Source organism: Sus scrofa, chromosome 4 (genome assembly GCF_054392235.1).
Source record: "Sus scrofa isolate SSC_HxYL_T2T_F1_AM1 chromosome 4, Sscrofa_HxYL_maternal_Yorkshire_Landrace_v2.0, whole genome shotgun sequence".
NCBI classification, from domain to species: Eukaryota; Metazoa; Chordata; class Mammalia; order Artiodactyla; family Suidae; genus Sus; species Sus scrofa.
The window spans coordinates 95,487,574-95,503,935 of NC_139386.1; the positions used below are offsets into that span (position 1 = coordinate 95,487,574).

General features: G+C 43.0%; 2 protein-coding genes across 3 annotated transcripts in view; one reads left to right on the top strand and one right to left on the bottom strand.

The window, feature by feature from the left end:
- LOC100520241 (olfactory receptor 10J1) overlaps positions 1 to 16,362 on the top strand; it is a 323,932-nt gene that overhangs the window by 46,575 nt on the left and 260,995 nt on the right. The gene's annotated exons all lie outside the window — the stretch shown is intronic.
- LOC100155689 (putative olfactory receptor 10J6) lies at positions 8,965 to 16,307 on the bottom strand. The gene has a single exon (XM_021089594.2). The coding sequence runs from the start codon at positions 12,142 to 12,144 to the stop codon at positions 11,215 to 11,217; it is 930 nt and encodes a 309-aa protein (XP_020945253.1). The 5' UTR covers positions 12,145 to 16,307; the 3' UTR covers positions 8,965 to 11,214.

Sequence of the window (16,362 nt, forward strand, 5' to 3'; positions counted from 1 at the left end):
GTGGCCATGGTGTAGGCCAGCAACTGTAGCTCTGTTTCGACCCCTAGCCTGGGAACTTCTATATGCTACTAATAGTGAGCTTTCTGACTTCGGCTGCTCTGGGTTTCAATTTCCTTATATATACAATAAGAGAGTTGAGCGGTAGGATCTGTATACTCATTTGAAGTGGAAACATTCTGTTGACATCCCTCTGCTTCTGTAGCTGTCCTTCTGTCTCATCTTAATGCCCCTTATAGCCCAGTTTTACCTGTGAGACCAACTTCATATTGTTCTAGTTTCTCTAGCAGGCAAGTCTGTACCCAGGTGTGTAAGCCCAGCAGACTCATTACATATCTGTCTTCCGAATGGTTTCTGTGTAAGAGGGTAGGTGCAAGAATTAGGTGAGATGACCAAGGTCCCTCTCCTCTGAACAACAGGAATCAAAAGCTTCTCGATGCTTCATGCTTTGCTGTCTTCCATGTGCCCTTTTGTTTCATGGGTCAGGACATTCTGCGCATATAGTTTGATTTGCATGAAGTTACATCACAGCCTACCCTTCCAAATGTTAAAGGCAGCCTTCAAAAGAAAACTAGCAAGTCCCATCAAAGCCCTATATCAGGGAAGGGTAAAATCCACTCTCACCATCTTATCTTTAGTGATAAGCCATGGTTGAGGTTTGGGGATGGCCGGGAGATGATGTTATGTACATTTATAATTCTTAGGTTTAGCATAGCATCAGTCAACCAAGTTACGTCCTTTTTTTGCACCCTGAGCCATGTAGTTGTCCACACTCCATCTGTCTGACTCCTCTTTCTCTGAGGTCTGGAAGTAGTTCCGTGTGAGGATGATGCCGTGAGGGAACTTTCCACATTACTATATTAAGAAAGAGTCTCAAAAATGGAAGCAAAAACAGTGCGATGGTACAGACTAAAAATTCCACAAGAAAGACAACAGGCGTGAAAGGCCATGGAAATATTCCTATTTGTCTAAGAATTAAGACAGCAGATGATGTACCCATGAAGGCAATCCACTGAGAGGAAAAAATGGGTAACTAGAGGGAGAGGGGGAAATACAGTCTGAGGCTGCAAAGGAACAAGATATTTATACATAAATTCTGGGCCTAGAGGGAATCTTGTTTTCTAAAGAAACAAATTCAAATAGGTGATACAGGATAATGCTCCATAAACATGATTTACCTGTTAATGACTATGCGATAAAAATAACCTGGGGCCACTTCTCCTGAGGTCTTTGAAAACAAGTAAATTCTAGGGTGCCCATAATGGATTAAGTAATCTCTTAAGTAACGTATGATAATCAGACACAAAAAAACATTCAACTGGAAAAAAAATACAACAACTTGTCTATGTGACAGCCAGAGCATTCAGGAGAAGATATGGAAGTCTCTGTGTTTTCTATCTGGCGGGGTACCTCTGTTCTGTTTCAGGCCCCAGAGCTTCAGCTTCTGGTGCAGACTGGGTTCAAGGGAAGGGTGAGGTCCATTTTGGCCTACTTGAGAGATGCACTCATGTGGATGTCAAGTGTTTTGGTTAATGCTCAACCACATGAGGGATGTAGAGGAATTTGTAAGGGGAGAGCTCTCGGCCTTCCCTCCTTGTTCAGATGCATCCCACTGTTAACATCTTTGGTTCCTGGCGGTGGGTTCTGATTCCCCCTTGGGCGTCTTGGCCCCATAGGGTTCCCAGAGAACTTGAGAACTTGATTCTGGACTTGAGGGGCCTGACTTTCTCCATATTCAAGTCCCTAGAGCTGGTCGCTTATATGATAGCCTTAATTTGATAACCTGTTCATGACGCCTCTATTTATGGTGACAGGGCTTTGGTCCTTGGTGTGCCACCTTGAACACCATCCAGGGTCCTGAGCATCACCTTACTCCCTTAATGCAACAAGCTCTTTCTCTTTGGTTCTTAAGTATGTTTTGTGTTGTACTTCCTCCCTTCCCTTCCTCCCCTCTCTAACTCCCACTCTCTAGGAGAGCCAGCTCTCTCTCCCTTCCACATCCTATCTTTGTTAGGCTTCCACTCTATTCTCATGGTATCTTAAACCTGACTCTGTTAGAACATTTATGAGTATCAACTCACTTATTTGAGTCACCCACTGGCTTGAGATCTCCACTAGGTGGAGATGAGCTCTGTAGCAGAAAACCTCAGGAAATAATGGTCGGGTTCATTCATTCATTTTACCCCTTCTGGCTTTCTCTTCCAGTGACCTGATTTGTCCACTTCAGGCATAAAAAACTAGGACCCTGTCTTACCCTTGCCAACTAGTATTCCTCTTTGATAACCAAAGCTCATGTATTAAACATTGGCCCAGGGCCTTCTGCTCGTGAAATTCTGCTTGTCTTTGGGCATGTATAGTTGACCCTTGATCACCACATGGTTTGAACTGCACAGGCCACTTATATGTGGATATATATATTTTTTTCTATAGTAAATAGTATAGTACTATACAATCTGCAGTAGATTGAATCTGTAGATTGGAGGAACTGTGGATACAGAGGGCTGGCTGTAAGTTAGATTCATGGAGGGTTAATACCCCAAGCCTTGTGTTGTTCAAGGGTCATTTGCAATCTGACTCCATTGCGGGCCCCTGATGAAATACGACTGAAAACTGCTCTATTATGGCTTTCTTCAAGGCAGCTAAATTTGGTTTTTAACATTAGGTGCTTCTTGGTGCCTCTCTGGTCCTTATGTGTGGGTCTAGAGCAGTTCTCAAAGTATAGTTCCTGGGAACCCTGATAAAGAACACCTGAGGTTCTTAATGAAAAGTGGAAATTGCCAGATTTTTCACTTTCAGAAACTGAATAGAAAATGGGCGTATGTGCAAGGCTGGCTCCATGGGCATGTGGCTTGTGCAGTTGCCCAGACCTGTCCTTAGAAGGGCCTTGAACTTGGTTTAAATCTCTGCTGGTGCTGCCTTGAAATTGTTAGTAATTTTTGAACAAAGGACCCTGCATTTTCCTTTTGCTTGGCCTCAAAAATTATGTAGTTGGGCTGGCTTAGTGTGTGTGTGTGTGTGTGTGTGAGTGTGTTTGAGAATAATGTCATAAGTATCCATTTTGAAAAAACAAGCACTCCCTTTCTTCAGAAACCTATCATGAAGACTTTTTAAAAAGTTAATTCCTAATGTTAGTGAGGATATGAGGAAAAGAACAGTCTCATTTATTACTGTGGTAATGTAATTTTCCTAGAGGGAAATTTAATTTTATATATATTTAAACCCTTAAAAAGTTCCTTTGGATTTGAAATTCAAAATCTGAATACATTATTTTCTATATCTTTGCCCTTAGGGCTATTTTTTTTGTTTTGACTTTTATTACTTTTATTTCCAAATTTTATTATTATTAAGGTAATGCGTGCCCATAGTTTAAAAATCAAGCAATACTAAAAAGCTTATAATGAAAAACAGTGGTTTCCTGCTTTATCCCGCCTCACCCCTAAGTCCTACTTCCTAGAAGCAATTCACTTAGCTATATCTTCTGGTATTCTCTACTTCTGTGCTACTTATTGATTTATCAAATTTAATCTCTTAATCCTGTTATAGTTCGGATGATTTAGCTCTCTTACACCTTCTTATAACCATTCTAACGTCGTCAATGTGTATCTTTTTTGCATGTATTTTTAGAAATTTATTGGTTTTATATGCATGCATTTTCAGGTTTATGGAGTTATAATGTTATACATTTGTGTCTTACTTTGCCATTAAGCTCTATGTGTTTAGAATTTGTCCATGTTTCTTTATATGTGCATATGTATTGGATAGCATAAAGAGGTTTATTCACTGCAGCGTTGTTAGAATTAGAAAAAGATTAATGCCAAAATAAATGTCTTTTACCAGGGGATGGATTAAATGAATGTAGTAGAATACTCTGCCAGAGTTAAAAAGCACCAACTAGGTCTTGTCTCTGGTTAGCAGGTGCAGAGCAGGTGCCACTGGATCTACTTCAGCCATGTATAGACTGTTCCTGATACCTACAGACTACATTTAGAAGTCTAAGTTTATTTCTTATTATGACTATAGCCATATGAGAAGCTCTCAGCTATACCCTTACCAAGTCTCTAAAGAGCCCTGTGGGGGTAGCCTCTGGACTGGGTCCAGGCAGATTGGTGGGCATCAGGTAAGGACTGGGGCAGCTGCCTTTTGTTCCTGGTGTGGTAGGTCCAGCATTTACATCAGGCTCAGTGCCTCAGTGGAGGCTTCGTTGTTTTCCTGTTGGCTCTTAGCACTTAGCTTACAAAGGTATCTCAGCGGTATAAGGGTTGGAGACTGTTCCCAGATGTCTCCTGGCACCTTAAATGAAGGGAATCATTTTAGGTTGGGGATGAGAGGGGTGAAGTGAAAGGGATGGGAGGGGTGTGTCACTTATGAAACCAGTGTCTGGGATTTATTCTATGGATCATACAGGTGCCTAAGAAGGCACACATCTAAATAATCAGATAAATTTAATATCTCTTCGATTCTCCCCTCTTTCCTGTTGACCTGCTTGAGGAAGTCTTTTCTGGCCTAAGAGGCGGCAAAGGATTCTTGCATTTGTAGGCCAACTTTGTTTTAGGCCAGTTGAGACTCCGGCCTCATTCATAGTTTGCCTCATTTATTACAGTCAGGGCCCAACCTCATCCATACATTTGTTCTCATTCAACAAATGCATATTGAGCTTCTGTAAAATAGCAGGTACAGTCCCCTGCACATCTGAATAATCCAGTTTTGAAAATGTGTACAAAGCTCTCACTTCAGAGGCTGCACAAAATCTCACACGTTACTAGATGGATCTCATTGAGAACTAAGCAATTTTACAAAATTTTTATGTGTAAATCAGTTTATTGATCACCTTTAACACAGTTGGATGGGTAAAAACATTTTGATTTTTTTTATCCCCAACTTCTGTTTATAACCAGGCTCTGTGGAATCTCAGTTTATCCCCTTTTAAAGCTATTTCCATCTCTTTCAATTATTAAAAGTTGAGATCCCCTCTGTTGGCCCTGTAGTGGGCAGACAGGTTACTTTGGGGGTACAAAGATCAGTGGGGACAAGGTTTGTCCTTTTGATTTTCCTCCTACCCCAGCCGTTTGCATTGGGGGTGGAGTTAGAAAGGTAGGGTCTCCTGCTACACTGTCTTCCTTTTCTACTTTAGCAACTTTGGAATTTATAGTTGGGGGAAGTGTTAGTCTGGCTCTGAAATCTCCCCACTGCTTTAAGAGTTAGCTCTTCGAGGGGTTGAGGTGGGTAAGGAGAGGGAGAAACAACTGGCTCTTAACTGACAGCCCTGTCTGTAGCCCCCTTGTGAGTGGTTACCATGGTTCTCTTGCTGTCATTGACAGATTTAGGGGTGCACCCCTGGTGCATGCACGAGTTCTTTGGAAGGCCCTGTAGAACCAGCTAGACAGTTGTTGACGTGGGAATACATCTGTATTCTCCCTCTGAGATGCTACTTCCGGGAGACGCAAGCACTCTGGCTGCCAGACCCCCTTGTCAGGCTGCCTTCAGGAGGGAATGTGCAAGGTATCTCAGGCCCAGCCCACTCAGTGGAGTCCGTTTGATTATGGTAATCTCATATGCTCTTGTCATGTCATCTGCCCTGCGTTCTGATCCGCACCCTGTTGGTGAAGGAAGGAAAGAACCGCTCTTCAAATGGTATAAGATGGCCAGACACACTTATACCATGCAGGGCTGCTTGGGGATTGTACTGGAGAGTGGAGGGAGCCATCTGAAAGGGACAGCCACATCAGTCATTGAGGACTTGGGCACCTGGAGCAGAGAATTCCTCTCTTCCCCACTTCTTACTTTCCTGAGTTATTTTAATGTCAACGCCACCCCTACATCCCTGCGCCAGGACCCCATCTGGTCCTCTGCTCCTCCACACTCTGCCCTGGTGGACTTCTCTCCTTGTACAAGGTCTCCCTGGGTGAATCCACCCATTTAAACAATGATCATCTAGATACTGACGATTCCTGCACCTGCTTCTCTTAGAACACTCTCCTGAGTTCCAGATCTACGCAGCCAGCTTCTTGGATGTCTCCACTAGAATACCTCTCCTTCAGCCTTAACAGTCCCAAATCCAACTCATCATCTCCTTCACATCCCAACCTCCTTCTCTTCTAGAGTTTCGTGCATTGGTTAAGGACACCACAGTCCATCCGCTTGCCAGAAATTCCAGGGTCTTCTTTGACTTCATTACTCCTCCCCCATATTTAATCCATAACCACGAATTGTTAGTCTCACCTCCCACAGATCTCCCCAGTCTGTCCATTTCTCTCCATCAGCTCTACCTCCATACCAGCCCAGTCGACCGTCAGCTGTGTCCTGTAGTCCCATAATAGCTCCCTAGTCAGTCTACCTGAAGCAAGTCAGTTAACATTTCTACCATTAACCTAAAAAGTGGGCATTAAAATGCATACTTTATAGGCTTATTGTAAGGAGCAAATAGGATATTATATTTGAAGACTGTTGTGAAATGCAAAGTACTATGAAGTTGAAGTACTGTTAAGTGAATTAATGTAGATGACTGCCACTCAGCACAGTGCCTGCCATGAGGTAAACCCTCAATAAATGGTAATTGCCTTCTGCTTTCCACCACATCACTTTACTGTTTTGGAATTCCTGTTTCACCAGAGATGAGTTTCTAAAAAGTTAGAGCCACATGGCTTCTGTCACTAGTCTTCTTTCTGTCATCTCCTGCCTTTATTTTCCGCTCATTCTAGAGCTAGAGGATCCCCTCAGCCAAGCTTTTTATTGCTGATGGTTGGTATTTCTTCTTTTTTTTTTTTTTTGGATTTTTAGGGCCGCACCTGTGGCATGTGGAAGCTCTCAGACTAGAGGTTGAATAGGAGCTTCAGCTGCCATCCTACGCCACAGCCACGCAGGATCCGAGCCATGTCTGTGACCTACACCACAGCTCATAGCAATGCCGGATCCTTAACCTTAACTGAGCGAGGCCAGGGATTGAACCTGCATCCTCATGGATGCTAGTCAGATTCATTTCTGCTGAACCACGATGGGAATTCCCGATGGTTGGTATTACTATGTTTCCTTTCTCCTCAGTTACTATCTTCATGGTAGGAGAAATAAGAAGTGAGGTGATGAGAAATTTGAGTGCCCAGCAACAGAGGGAGCTGAATTTTTGCATTAGTATAATTCAGAATCAAAAATTGTGGAAGGATTTTTATAATGGATATGTCATTTTCTCAAAGGTACAATTATTTTTCCTGATTTTTTTCCTCCAGCCTTTATTGAGATATAATTGACATATATTCTGTAAGTGTAGAACGTGATGATTTGATATATATATGGTGAATTTATATGTACACATAAAATAAGTTAAACATGTATTGCCATATACAGTTAACATTTTTTTTCCTCATGATGAGAATTTTTACTATCTACTCTCTCGGCAACTTTTATTTTTTATTTATTTATTTTTTTGTCTTTTTGCCATTTCTTGGGCTGCTCCCGCGGCATATGGAGGTTCTCAGGCTAGGGGTTGAATTGGAACTGTAGCCGCTGGCCTATGCCAGAGCCAAGCAACGCGGGATCCGAGCCGCATCTGCAACCTACACCACAGCTCACAGCAACGCCGGATCCTTAACCCACTGAGCGAGGCCAGGGATCGAACCCGCAACCTCATGGTTCCTAGTCGGATTCGTTAGCCACTGCGCCACGGCGGGAACTCCTCAGCAACTTTTAAATATACAGTATAATGTTGTTACCCAGACTTATCAAGCTGTATGGTACATTCTCAGGACTTATTTATTTTACAACTGGAAGTTTGTACCTTTTGACCACGTCCACTCAATTTTGCCCTCCCTCTCCCCATCTACCCTATCCCATTTCTGGCAACCACCAATCTGTTTTCTTTGGGTTTTGTTTTTTAGATTTCACATATAAATGAGATTATACACTATTTGTCTTTCTCTGGCTTTTTTACTTAGAGCATTTTGATAAATGTTCTGATTCTTAATGTTATGACCCATTGCTGTTTAAAAACTTAATTTTGGGGAGTTCCTTTTGTGGCCCAGTGGGTTATGAACCCAACTAGTATCCATGAGGAGGTGCAGGTTTGATCCCTGGCCTTGCTCAGTGGGTTAAAGATCTGGGATTGCTGTGAGCTGCAGCGTGGGTCACAGATGTGGCTTGGATCCAGTGTTGCTGTGGTATGGGCTGGCAACTATAGCTCCTATTTGACTCCTAACCTGTGAACTCCATATGCCTCAGGTGTGACACTAAAAAACAAAGCAAAACAAATTTAAATCTCTTTAAGTTTTGAAGGCTACACCCTAGTATGGACAGGAATGATTTTCAGTGGTAACATCATATCCTTTAATGAGAAACTCAACTGGTGTAATTCTGTGTTGCTAAGGGATTAATAGTGCAATGACTAAATTAACACTGAGAGTGTGAGGGTTCTTGAAGCAGCTGAGAAGTTGGCTTATAGGAAATCCTGGGAAGGAGGAAGTACAGACCCAAGTGGCCCTGCCATTATGGGTCTTCTTACTCTTTATGTTTTTAGGTGAGGACCAACTGCAAAGGACACAGAAAAGCAGAGCAGGTGTGTCAGCTGATCAAAGCACGCCAGGAAGTCCAAACATAGTGCTTCATACATAGTAATTGCTCCACTATTACGTGAGATTTAAAAGCACCCATTCTACTCAGCACTGCACCAGGCATGGGCCTAACAGTGAGAGAAGCAGTTCCTGATGCCAATAGACTTGTAATTCAGTGTTAGAAACAGACTCACAATTAAGCAATGAAAGCGTAATTAGAAAGATGCTATCCTGATATAATGTCATATCAAGAACTTTAGGGGTAGAGTTCCTGTTGTGGCTCAGCAGTAACAAACCTGACTAGTATCCATGAGGATGTGGTTTCAATCCCTGGCCTCACTCAGTGGGTTAAGGATCCAGCATTGCTGTGAGCTGTGGTGTAGGTCACAGACGTGGATCTGATCCTGTATTGCTGTGGCTGTGGTGTAGGCCAGCAGCTATGGCTTCAATTAGACCCCTAGCCTGGGAACTTCCAACTTCCATATGCCGTGGGTGCAGCCTTAAAAAGACCAAAAAAAAAAAAAAAAAGAACTTTAGGGGCAAAAATGAGAAAGAGTAACTAATTGCCTATGTGGGAATGAGATAAATGATGAGGAAATATAAGGTAGTATTTATAATTAGATACTGGTCAGCACAGAATAAATAGGTAAGGGGATTAAAAATATTTTTTGATGGTGAATGAGACAGAATGAAAAGTGGCTGATGGGTACAGAGCCAGGACTTAAACTTGGGACTTCAGATTCCAGGTCCTCTATCCTTTCTACTGTGTAGTGCAATGGCTTATTATCTAAAAAAAGAGGCACATATATTTATTTTTAAAAATTGCACATGTAGTTGGACCAGTGCAGGCAACAGCTTTGGAGAAGACGCTTTTCCTTATAAGTTTCTGACTAATCTTTTCTGGCAGCTCTTCTTGGGCCCAGCTGTGACATTTAACTTCTGATTGCACACGTGGCCTATGGTGTGTCTGTTGTGGTGGCATTTAGATTGAGGAACCTTTTGCCTTTGATCTCTGGACTCCTGCAAGAATGGCCTCATGGGAGGGGAAGGCAGCCTCTTCAGCTGGAGAGGGTTAGAACCGCTTTGCCTGCCACCTGCTTCCCTCATCATCTTGCTTTCCTGCTCAGAACGACCCCCCCATCCCACAACTTTCCTTCTACACACAGAAGGACATATTTAAGGATTGTAAGAGTAGTTGTTAGTCCAGAAGGAATTGAGGAAGATGGGTACCAATTAAGAACTGGTCCTGTAGGTAGTCTTGGTGGTAGTGGGAAGGGGATCCTTTTGTACTGCAGGGAGAGACATTCTCATTCTGGGGGAAGGCATGCCCCCACTCCTCAGGGGATGCCATGCTTAGGCATTGGGGGGGTGGCTCCATAGTGGGCTGATGCTGAGAGCATGGTCAGAGCAGAACTACGGCATGTTCAGGATTCTCAGACCCAGCTTTTGACCTGTCAAAAGCTTCTGTAGGAAGCCTTGCTTCTAGGATGCAGACATTTCGGAGACACAGAATAGAAATGAGAAAGATGACCAGACCTTGAAAGAAGCATGGTCTTCCCACCTAGAATCTCAGAAGTTTGGAAAGCTAGATCTTACTCTAGCTGAGCTCCTTGGATGTTACCAAGCCCTTCTCAGTGGAGAGAAAAGGAAATCACTCCCTTCAGTAAGAAGGTGCATACCATTAAGGGATGAGCAGAGAAGCATTCTTAACACAGACTATTTTCGTAGAAAGATGCACAGGACCAAAGAGTTTTTAATCCTCCCTCCTACCACCCAAGGCAACAGTATAGAAGGTTTGTATGAAACCAGAAAAACTCCTGGGATGCTCTGAGGGAAAGGATGGTTTCTTTCTAGCCTTTTTTGGTGAGTGGAGTGATTAAATCTCTGAACTATCACCGATAGCTTGTGCTATTTGTTTTATTCTGTTTTTTCTTTACGGCATTATCCAGGAAGTGCTGTAGCGTATGCAAATGAAGAATGCCTTTATGGTTCTCACTCCAAACAGGGCATGGCTCTTTTTGACCCAACTCATTATTCTTCGTAAGATTGACGAGAACCAGCAGCCAGAGGGCATTAGACCAGCACAGTCAGATTAGAGAAGCGAGAGTTGTGCACAGTTTACAGCCTTGGTCAACACTCTGAAGACCGTTTTGGATGGAAGCAAAGGCTCTAGCATAAATCAAATAATAAAGGCTACAATTTCAAGGACTAAACCAGTGATTTCCAACTTCTTTCAATTTTTTTTTTTTAAAAAACAACATGCATCTCACCTTTCCCAAAAGTTCCAATATGGTTTTCTTCCTTACTATTGACTATTCTTATCTTGCTGGGAAGGTTTTGTCCATTCTTATTTTCTGTAGATTGTATTATGAAATAAGAGATTTTTAAAAAAATTCAAACATAGAATAACCACATTTAATATGCTTTTAAAAAGTCCCCTGCCCCACCCTGGAAATTTGGGTATGCTTTCTTAAAAATCGTGCTCATCTTCCCTGACCTTTTGAACCCCCAGTTGAAAATGCCTGGATGAAAGTTTGAAATACATGGAGGCAATTTTTTTTTAATAAGGGTGCTGAAGCAAGATGTGCACATCCTGTGGCCAAATAGATGGCACAGGACAGACTTGTGAGGCTGGATGCAATGAGGATTCGCGTTGCTCTTTATAAAAAGGGTCCGTGGATTAAGAAATGTTTTTGCTCACAGCTCTGCATAGGGCCTCCTTGACCTCCTTGTTCCTCAGACTGTAAACAACAGGGTTCAGCAGGGGAGTGACAATGGTGTAGGTCACTGAGAGAAGGAGGTCTTGTTCTACAGAATTCTCTGACTTGGGCTTGAGGTAGGCAATGGAGGCACAGCCATAGTGGACAATGACCACAGTGAGGTGGGAGGCGCAGGTGGCAAAGGCCTTCTTCCGACCTTCGGCCGAGGCGATCTTGAGGATGGTGGAGATGATGAGAACATAGGAGATGAAGACCAGGCCCATGGGAACCAGGATCACAAATAAACTGACAACAAAGTTGATGATCTCATTGATAGTGGTATCAATACAGGAGAGTTTCATGACAGGGAGAATGTCACAGAAGAAATGACCAACCACCCTGTGACAAAAGGGTAAAGTAAATATGGATGTCACCTGGACAGCTGCCATGGCCAGGCCAATCCCAAAGGCCCCACACATCAGCTGGACACACACCCTCTTGCTCATGATGACCATGTATCTGAGGGGGTTGCAGATGGCCACATAGCGGTCATACCCCATCACTGTGAGCAGAAAGCAGTTGTTGATGGCTAAGGTAACAAAGAAGAACATTTGAGTGGTACAACCTGCTAAGGAGATTGGCTGGTTCTGGGCTATAAGTCCAGTGAGCATCCGCGGAATGATGACCAGTGTGTACATGGTCTCTGAACTAGCCAGCATGCTCAGGAAGAAGTACATGGGTGTGTGGAGGTGACGATCCATGTGGATGATGGTCACAATGATGGCATTGCCAGCCAGGGTTAATGTGTATAGGATGAGAAAAACCACAAAGAGGGTGATCTGGTGCTCATGGAATCTGGAGAATCCCAGGAAAATGAACTCTGTCACTTCTGTGAGGTTTTTTCTCTGCATTCCTCAGTTTCAGTGTCTGAAAGCAATGCAGGGAGTCAACATGGAGAACGTAACATCATAGCAGGGACTCCAGGACAGGGATAGAGGGAGGGGTTTGAGGACCCCCTCCCCGCAAACGAGTCTATTTCCTTCTATGGTTAGGAGGGAGCTGGCATGGTTCTGTGCCTATTCTAGCCCCCTCCCCTTTTCAGTTTTTGCGGTCTCCTTAATCTTCCCTCAAAGGAATGACCAATGTGTGAGCCCACCATATACATCAAGCTCTCATCCTGCATAGGTTGTTTTGGTAGAGCATGGATGGAAGGCTGATTCTTTTAATGATGTGTAAGCCACAGGGACCCTGAGTCTATGCCATCCCAGCTTTGCCCCTGTTTTTCTTCTAGGTAATGTATGACTAGCTGGGATTACAAAATGGGAGTGAGAGAGTTAGACTTAACAAATTAGAATCACTGGTGCCCCTTAGGAAAAACTTCTGGTAACACCGTCTAGGGAGGAGAATTCACCTTGGAAGAGCTGGTCTTTAGAGACTTATTAGCAGGAGCGAAGATGAGGTATTTGGTGCTCCACCTGGACCGTGTAGGCGAGACAAACCATTGGCAAAGTTGTTTTGTTGTAAAAGTGTTAGCAGGGACTTGAGGGTTTCGGGGCCAGTAAGCCCAGGAGGAGGTGGGGAGTTGTTGGAAAAGAGAGGAGGACTGGCATACAACAGAAGACTGGGCCTGGAATGAAAGAAATAACTGATTTCTTTTTGGCAGAGAGAATTTTAAAAATAGGTGTAAATAAACCTGTTTTCTAAACTGTATTGTGATGTAAAAGGTCCTCAGGAGCCCCAAGCCTTTCAGTTAACGCTGTCCTATGTACCGTCTCCAGGTAGTGGTATTTGGGAAATGGAGAGAGTTGAAAGATGGCACAGTGCAGAAAAGGGGCCCCACGTGCAAGAGGTGAAACCCAGAGAGAGGAAGAAAAACGTTTTGCTGGTAATGACTGGAAGAAATCCAGGAGCCTCTCTTGTCCTATCTTCCCCCTTGCAAGCACACACAATACTTCCTAGAAATTTGTTGAGGGACCTTGGGATTGCCACCATAGATCAAATGGTGGTTTGAACCTTTTTCCTTAAAAAACAAGATAACATTAGCAGGCTGGAGGGTTTTGGCAGATCTTGGGAACTTCCTTTAGGGATCCAATTCTTCGTGAATCTAGACTCCTAGGAATCTAGGTAGTATCTAGAAAATGTTGTGGATGTTCTGGAAAGTAAGGAAGCAAACGTGGAAAACATATACATCATGGAAAAGAAGGAAGCAAACATTTAACGTAGAATTGAGTGTGCCACTAATTAAAGCAAGTTACATTAAGAGGCTGCTGTGATACCAATTAGAGGACGATGAAAGACTAACAGTGCAACTCTAAACATCTTTGGAGAAAGGATGAGCCAGAACTGTAGAGCTATGCCTGCTTAAATTGATTAAAGTTAAATAAAAGGAAAAATTCAGTTCATCAGTCACAGTAGCCACATTCTATGCTGCTAAAAGCCACGTGTGACTAGTGTCTGCTCTGCTGGATATCACAGATATCAAACATTCCCTTCCTTGGCGAAAGTGCTGTTGGACAGTGCTGCTCTCGTGTATTGCCATAGACAGCGGTGTGGAATACATTAAATAAGAATAACAAAACTATTTTAAGAACAATAATATGGTGTGCTGTCATATGGTTAAATATGTGTGTGAATAAGCCTATAAATATTTATATATGCAAAAAGTCTGAAAGTATATACATCTGGTATTATTGTGGGTGAACCGTTATGTTGGGGTGGGGGTGAGATTCTAGGTAACTTTGACTTTTTACACACTGCTGTATTTACAGTTAGGATCGTGGTCCTTATTTTAAATTATTTAACTTTTGAGTGCAGAAGTATAGCTCTTAAATAGTTTGGAAAGTCAAGGAGAAGGACCAATGAGAACAGAAGTTAGATTGAGTGAGGAGGAGGTCACTGATGACATACTGGCCAGTTTCAGTAGAGTCTTGGGCTGGAAAGCAAGGTTATAGGGAGGAAACAAACAAACAAAAAACTTTAACATGTCATCAATGAAAACAGGAGATTGTATGTGCGTTTCCCTTTCCTGATGAGCCTATTGCAATGAATGACAAAAAATGGTTAAGAAGATACTGAGCCAGGAAAACTGTGGACGTAATTTGGGAGAGGAAAGAAGAAGAATATTACTGAATTGAGTCAGGAGGAGGAAAAAAAACCCTCATTTTTTTTAGGGCCTGAAAAGTGCTGCCTTCACCCCAAATCAGCCACAGATTTCTTGTAGGTATGCTTCAGGTAAATATGAATTTACTTTATTTGAGTAAATTTTAAAGTTATAAACAGGATGGCTGATGACTAGGAAATGTGGTCCAGGTACATGAGTCCAGGAGAAAGAGGGGAAGAAGTAAGCTTATTGCCTGTGGTGTACTTTTGAATTAGATTGAACAGACAATGAAAGACTATTTTAGGCAGAATATTCTTAGAACTTGGGGAAAAAATGCAAAAAGGCGGCCAGATCAAGACATGTGGGAGGACATAATGCAAATGTTCAACGCAAATGTTCAAGTAATGTTCTTTCCATGTTCGTGTTTATTTAGAGGAAAGGGGTGCGGTATGAGAGGGAAGGGTGAAGCACCACCACTTGGGGGAGCTATTATGTCTCCTACCTGAGGAACTCTGGTACCGCCCAAACCTCAGCATTCCCTTTAGCCAAAATAAACAAAGTCCTGCAGTAAATGGGATTCACCCTCCATAACATACACTTTGGTGACTAGCTCTACCTCCTAGGGTAGGTGTCATCTGCTTACCCGGATTTTTTCCAGTTATTCCTCCCTACCTTTACTCTTCATGTCTTCAGTTCTAGGATGCAGTTCGCACCATCTTGTCACATCTCCAGGGACATTTTAGCATTAAGGACTAAAATTGCAGATGAAGGGCGATTGCCTCCTATCTCACTTTTAAACTTCTTTTTGAAGTGTAGGAGCAATCCCAATTTGTTACTTTTTTTTTTTTTTTTTTTTTTTTTTTTTTTGTCTTTTGTCCTTTTAGGGCCGCACCCATGGCATATGGAGGTTTCCAGGCTAGGGGTCCAATCGAAGCTGTAGCTGCTGGCCTACACCACAGCCAGAGCAATGTCAGATCCCAGCCGCATCTGTGATCTACACCACAGCTCATGGCAACGCTGATCCTCAACCCACTGAGCGAGGCCAGGGATCGAACCTGCAACCTCATGGTTCCTAGTTGGATTCGTTTCGGCTGCACCATGATGGGAACTCCCCACACTGTTACCGTTGAGGCCTGTAATGAGAAACCCATGATTGTTACTGCCCCTGCAGGAGAGAGGCCCCAGTGAAGGAGATGAGCAAGTGTGGGATGCGGGAGTAAATCATATGGGAGTCCTGCTGGGTTGTCTTGGATTCTCACACAGAAGAGATTAGGTAGCAGCAGACACCAGTGTTCACCATGGCCACCGTGGCGGGAGAAAAGAGGTCTCAGAGAGCACTGTGGTGCCAGAGAAGTGTGTGGAATGGGTGGGTGGCTTCCACCAGGGGAGATTGGCTGGGACAAGTGCTCAGCTGTGAGAACAGGTGTCAGTGAACTCAAGGACGATTTTAGCACCAGATGGCCACCTCCTGTCCCCCTGCTGGTTGCTCTTTTGATCAGCCCAGCCAGAAGTGACTGCAGCTGGGCACCGTAGCAGCAGGGCTCTGTGTGGCTGAACCCGAGGGGTGTTTCTGGGGAAGTCAGTAGATAACCTCAAAAGCGCAGTAGAGAACAGAAAGGAGCTTTCAAAATGATTTATACACTCCAGAAGGACAAAAACCCTGTGGGGGAGTAAGAGTACTGAAATGTGCTCATGCATCAAAATTTTAGTCATGAAGCTGAGATTCTTACTAGAGGAAAAAGGAAAAGAAAATCAAGGGGAAAAACACATTTTGAGGGTGTAAAGGAAATACCATTTGCAAAGTGAAGAAACGATGACAAAATCCATGGGTGCTTAAAAATATCTAAATCTTTATAAGCAAAATCTGTGCCTAGAAACAGAATCTGTGTTTAAAAAAAAATTAAAAGATGTAAGGTAGGCTAAGCCTCTAAAAATCTATTTTGTGTTAAAAGGAGTTATGCAGCTAAAAAAAAAAAAAAATTAATGACATCTTTTAACCAGACTTTCCATCCTGTCCTTTTCCTTTCAT

Coding starts and splice junctions, on each gene's coding strand:
- LOC100155689 (XM_021089594.2), bottom strand. CDS start 12,144: ATGCAGAGAAAAAACCTCACAGAAGTGACAGAGTTCATTTTCCTGGGA.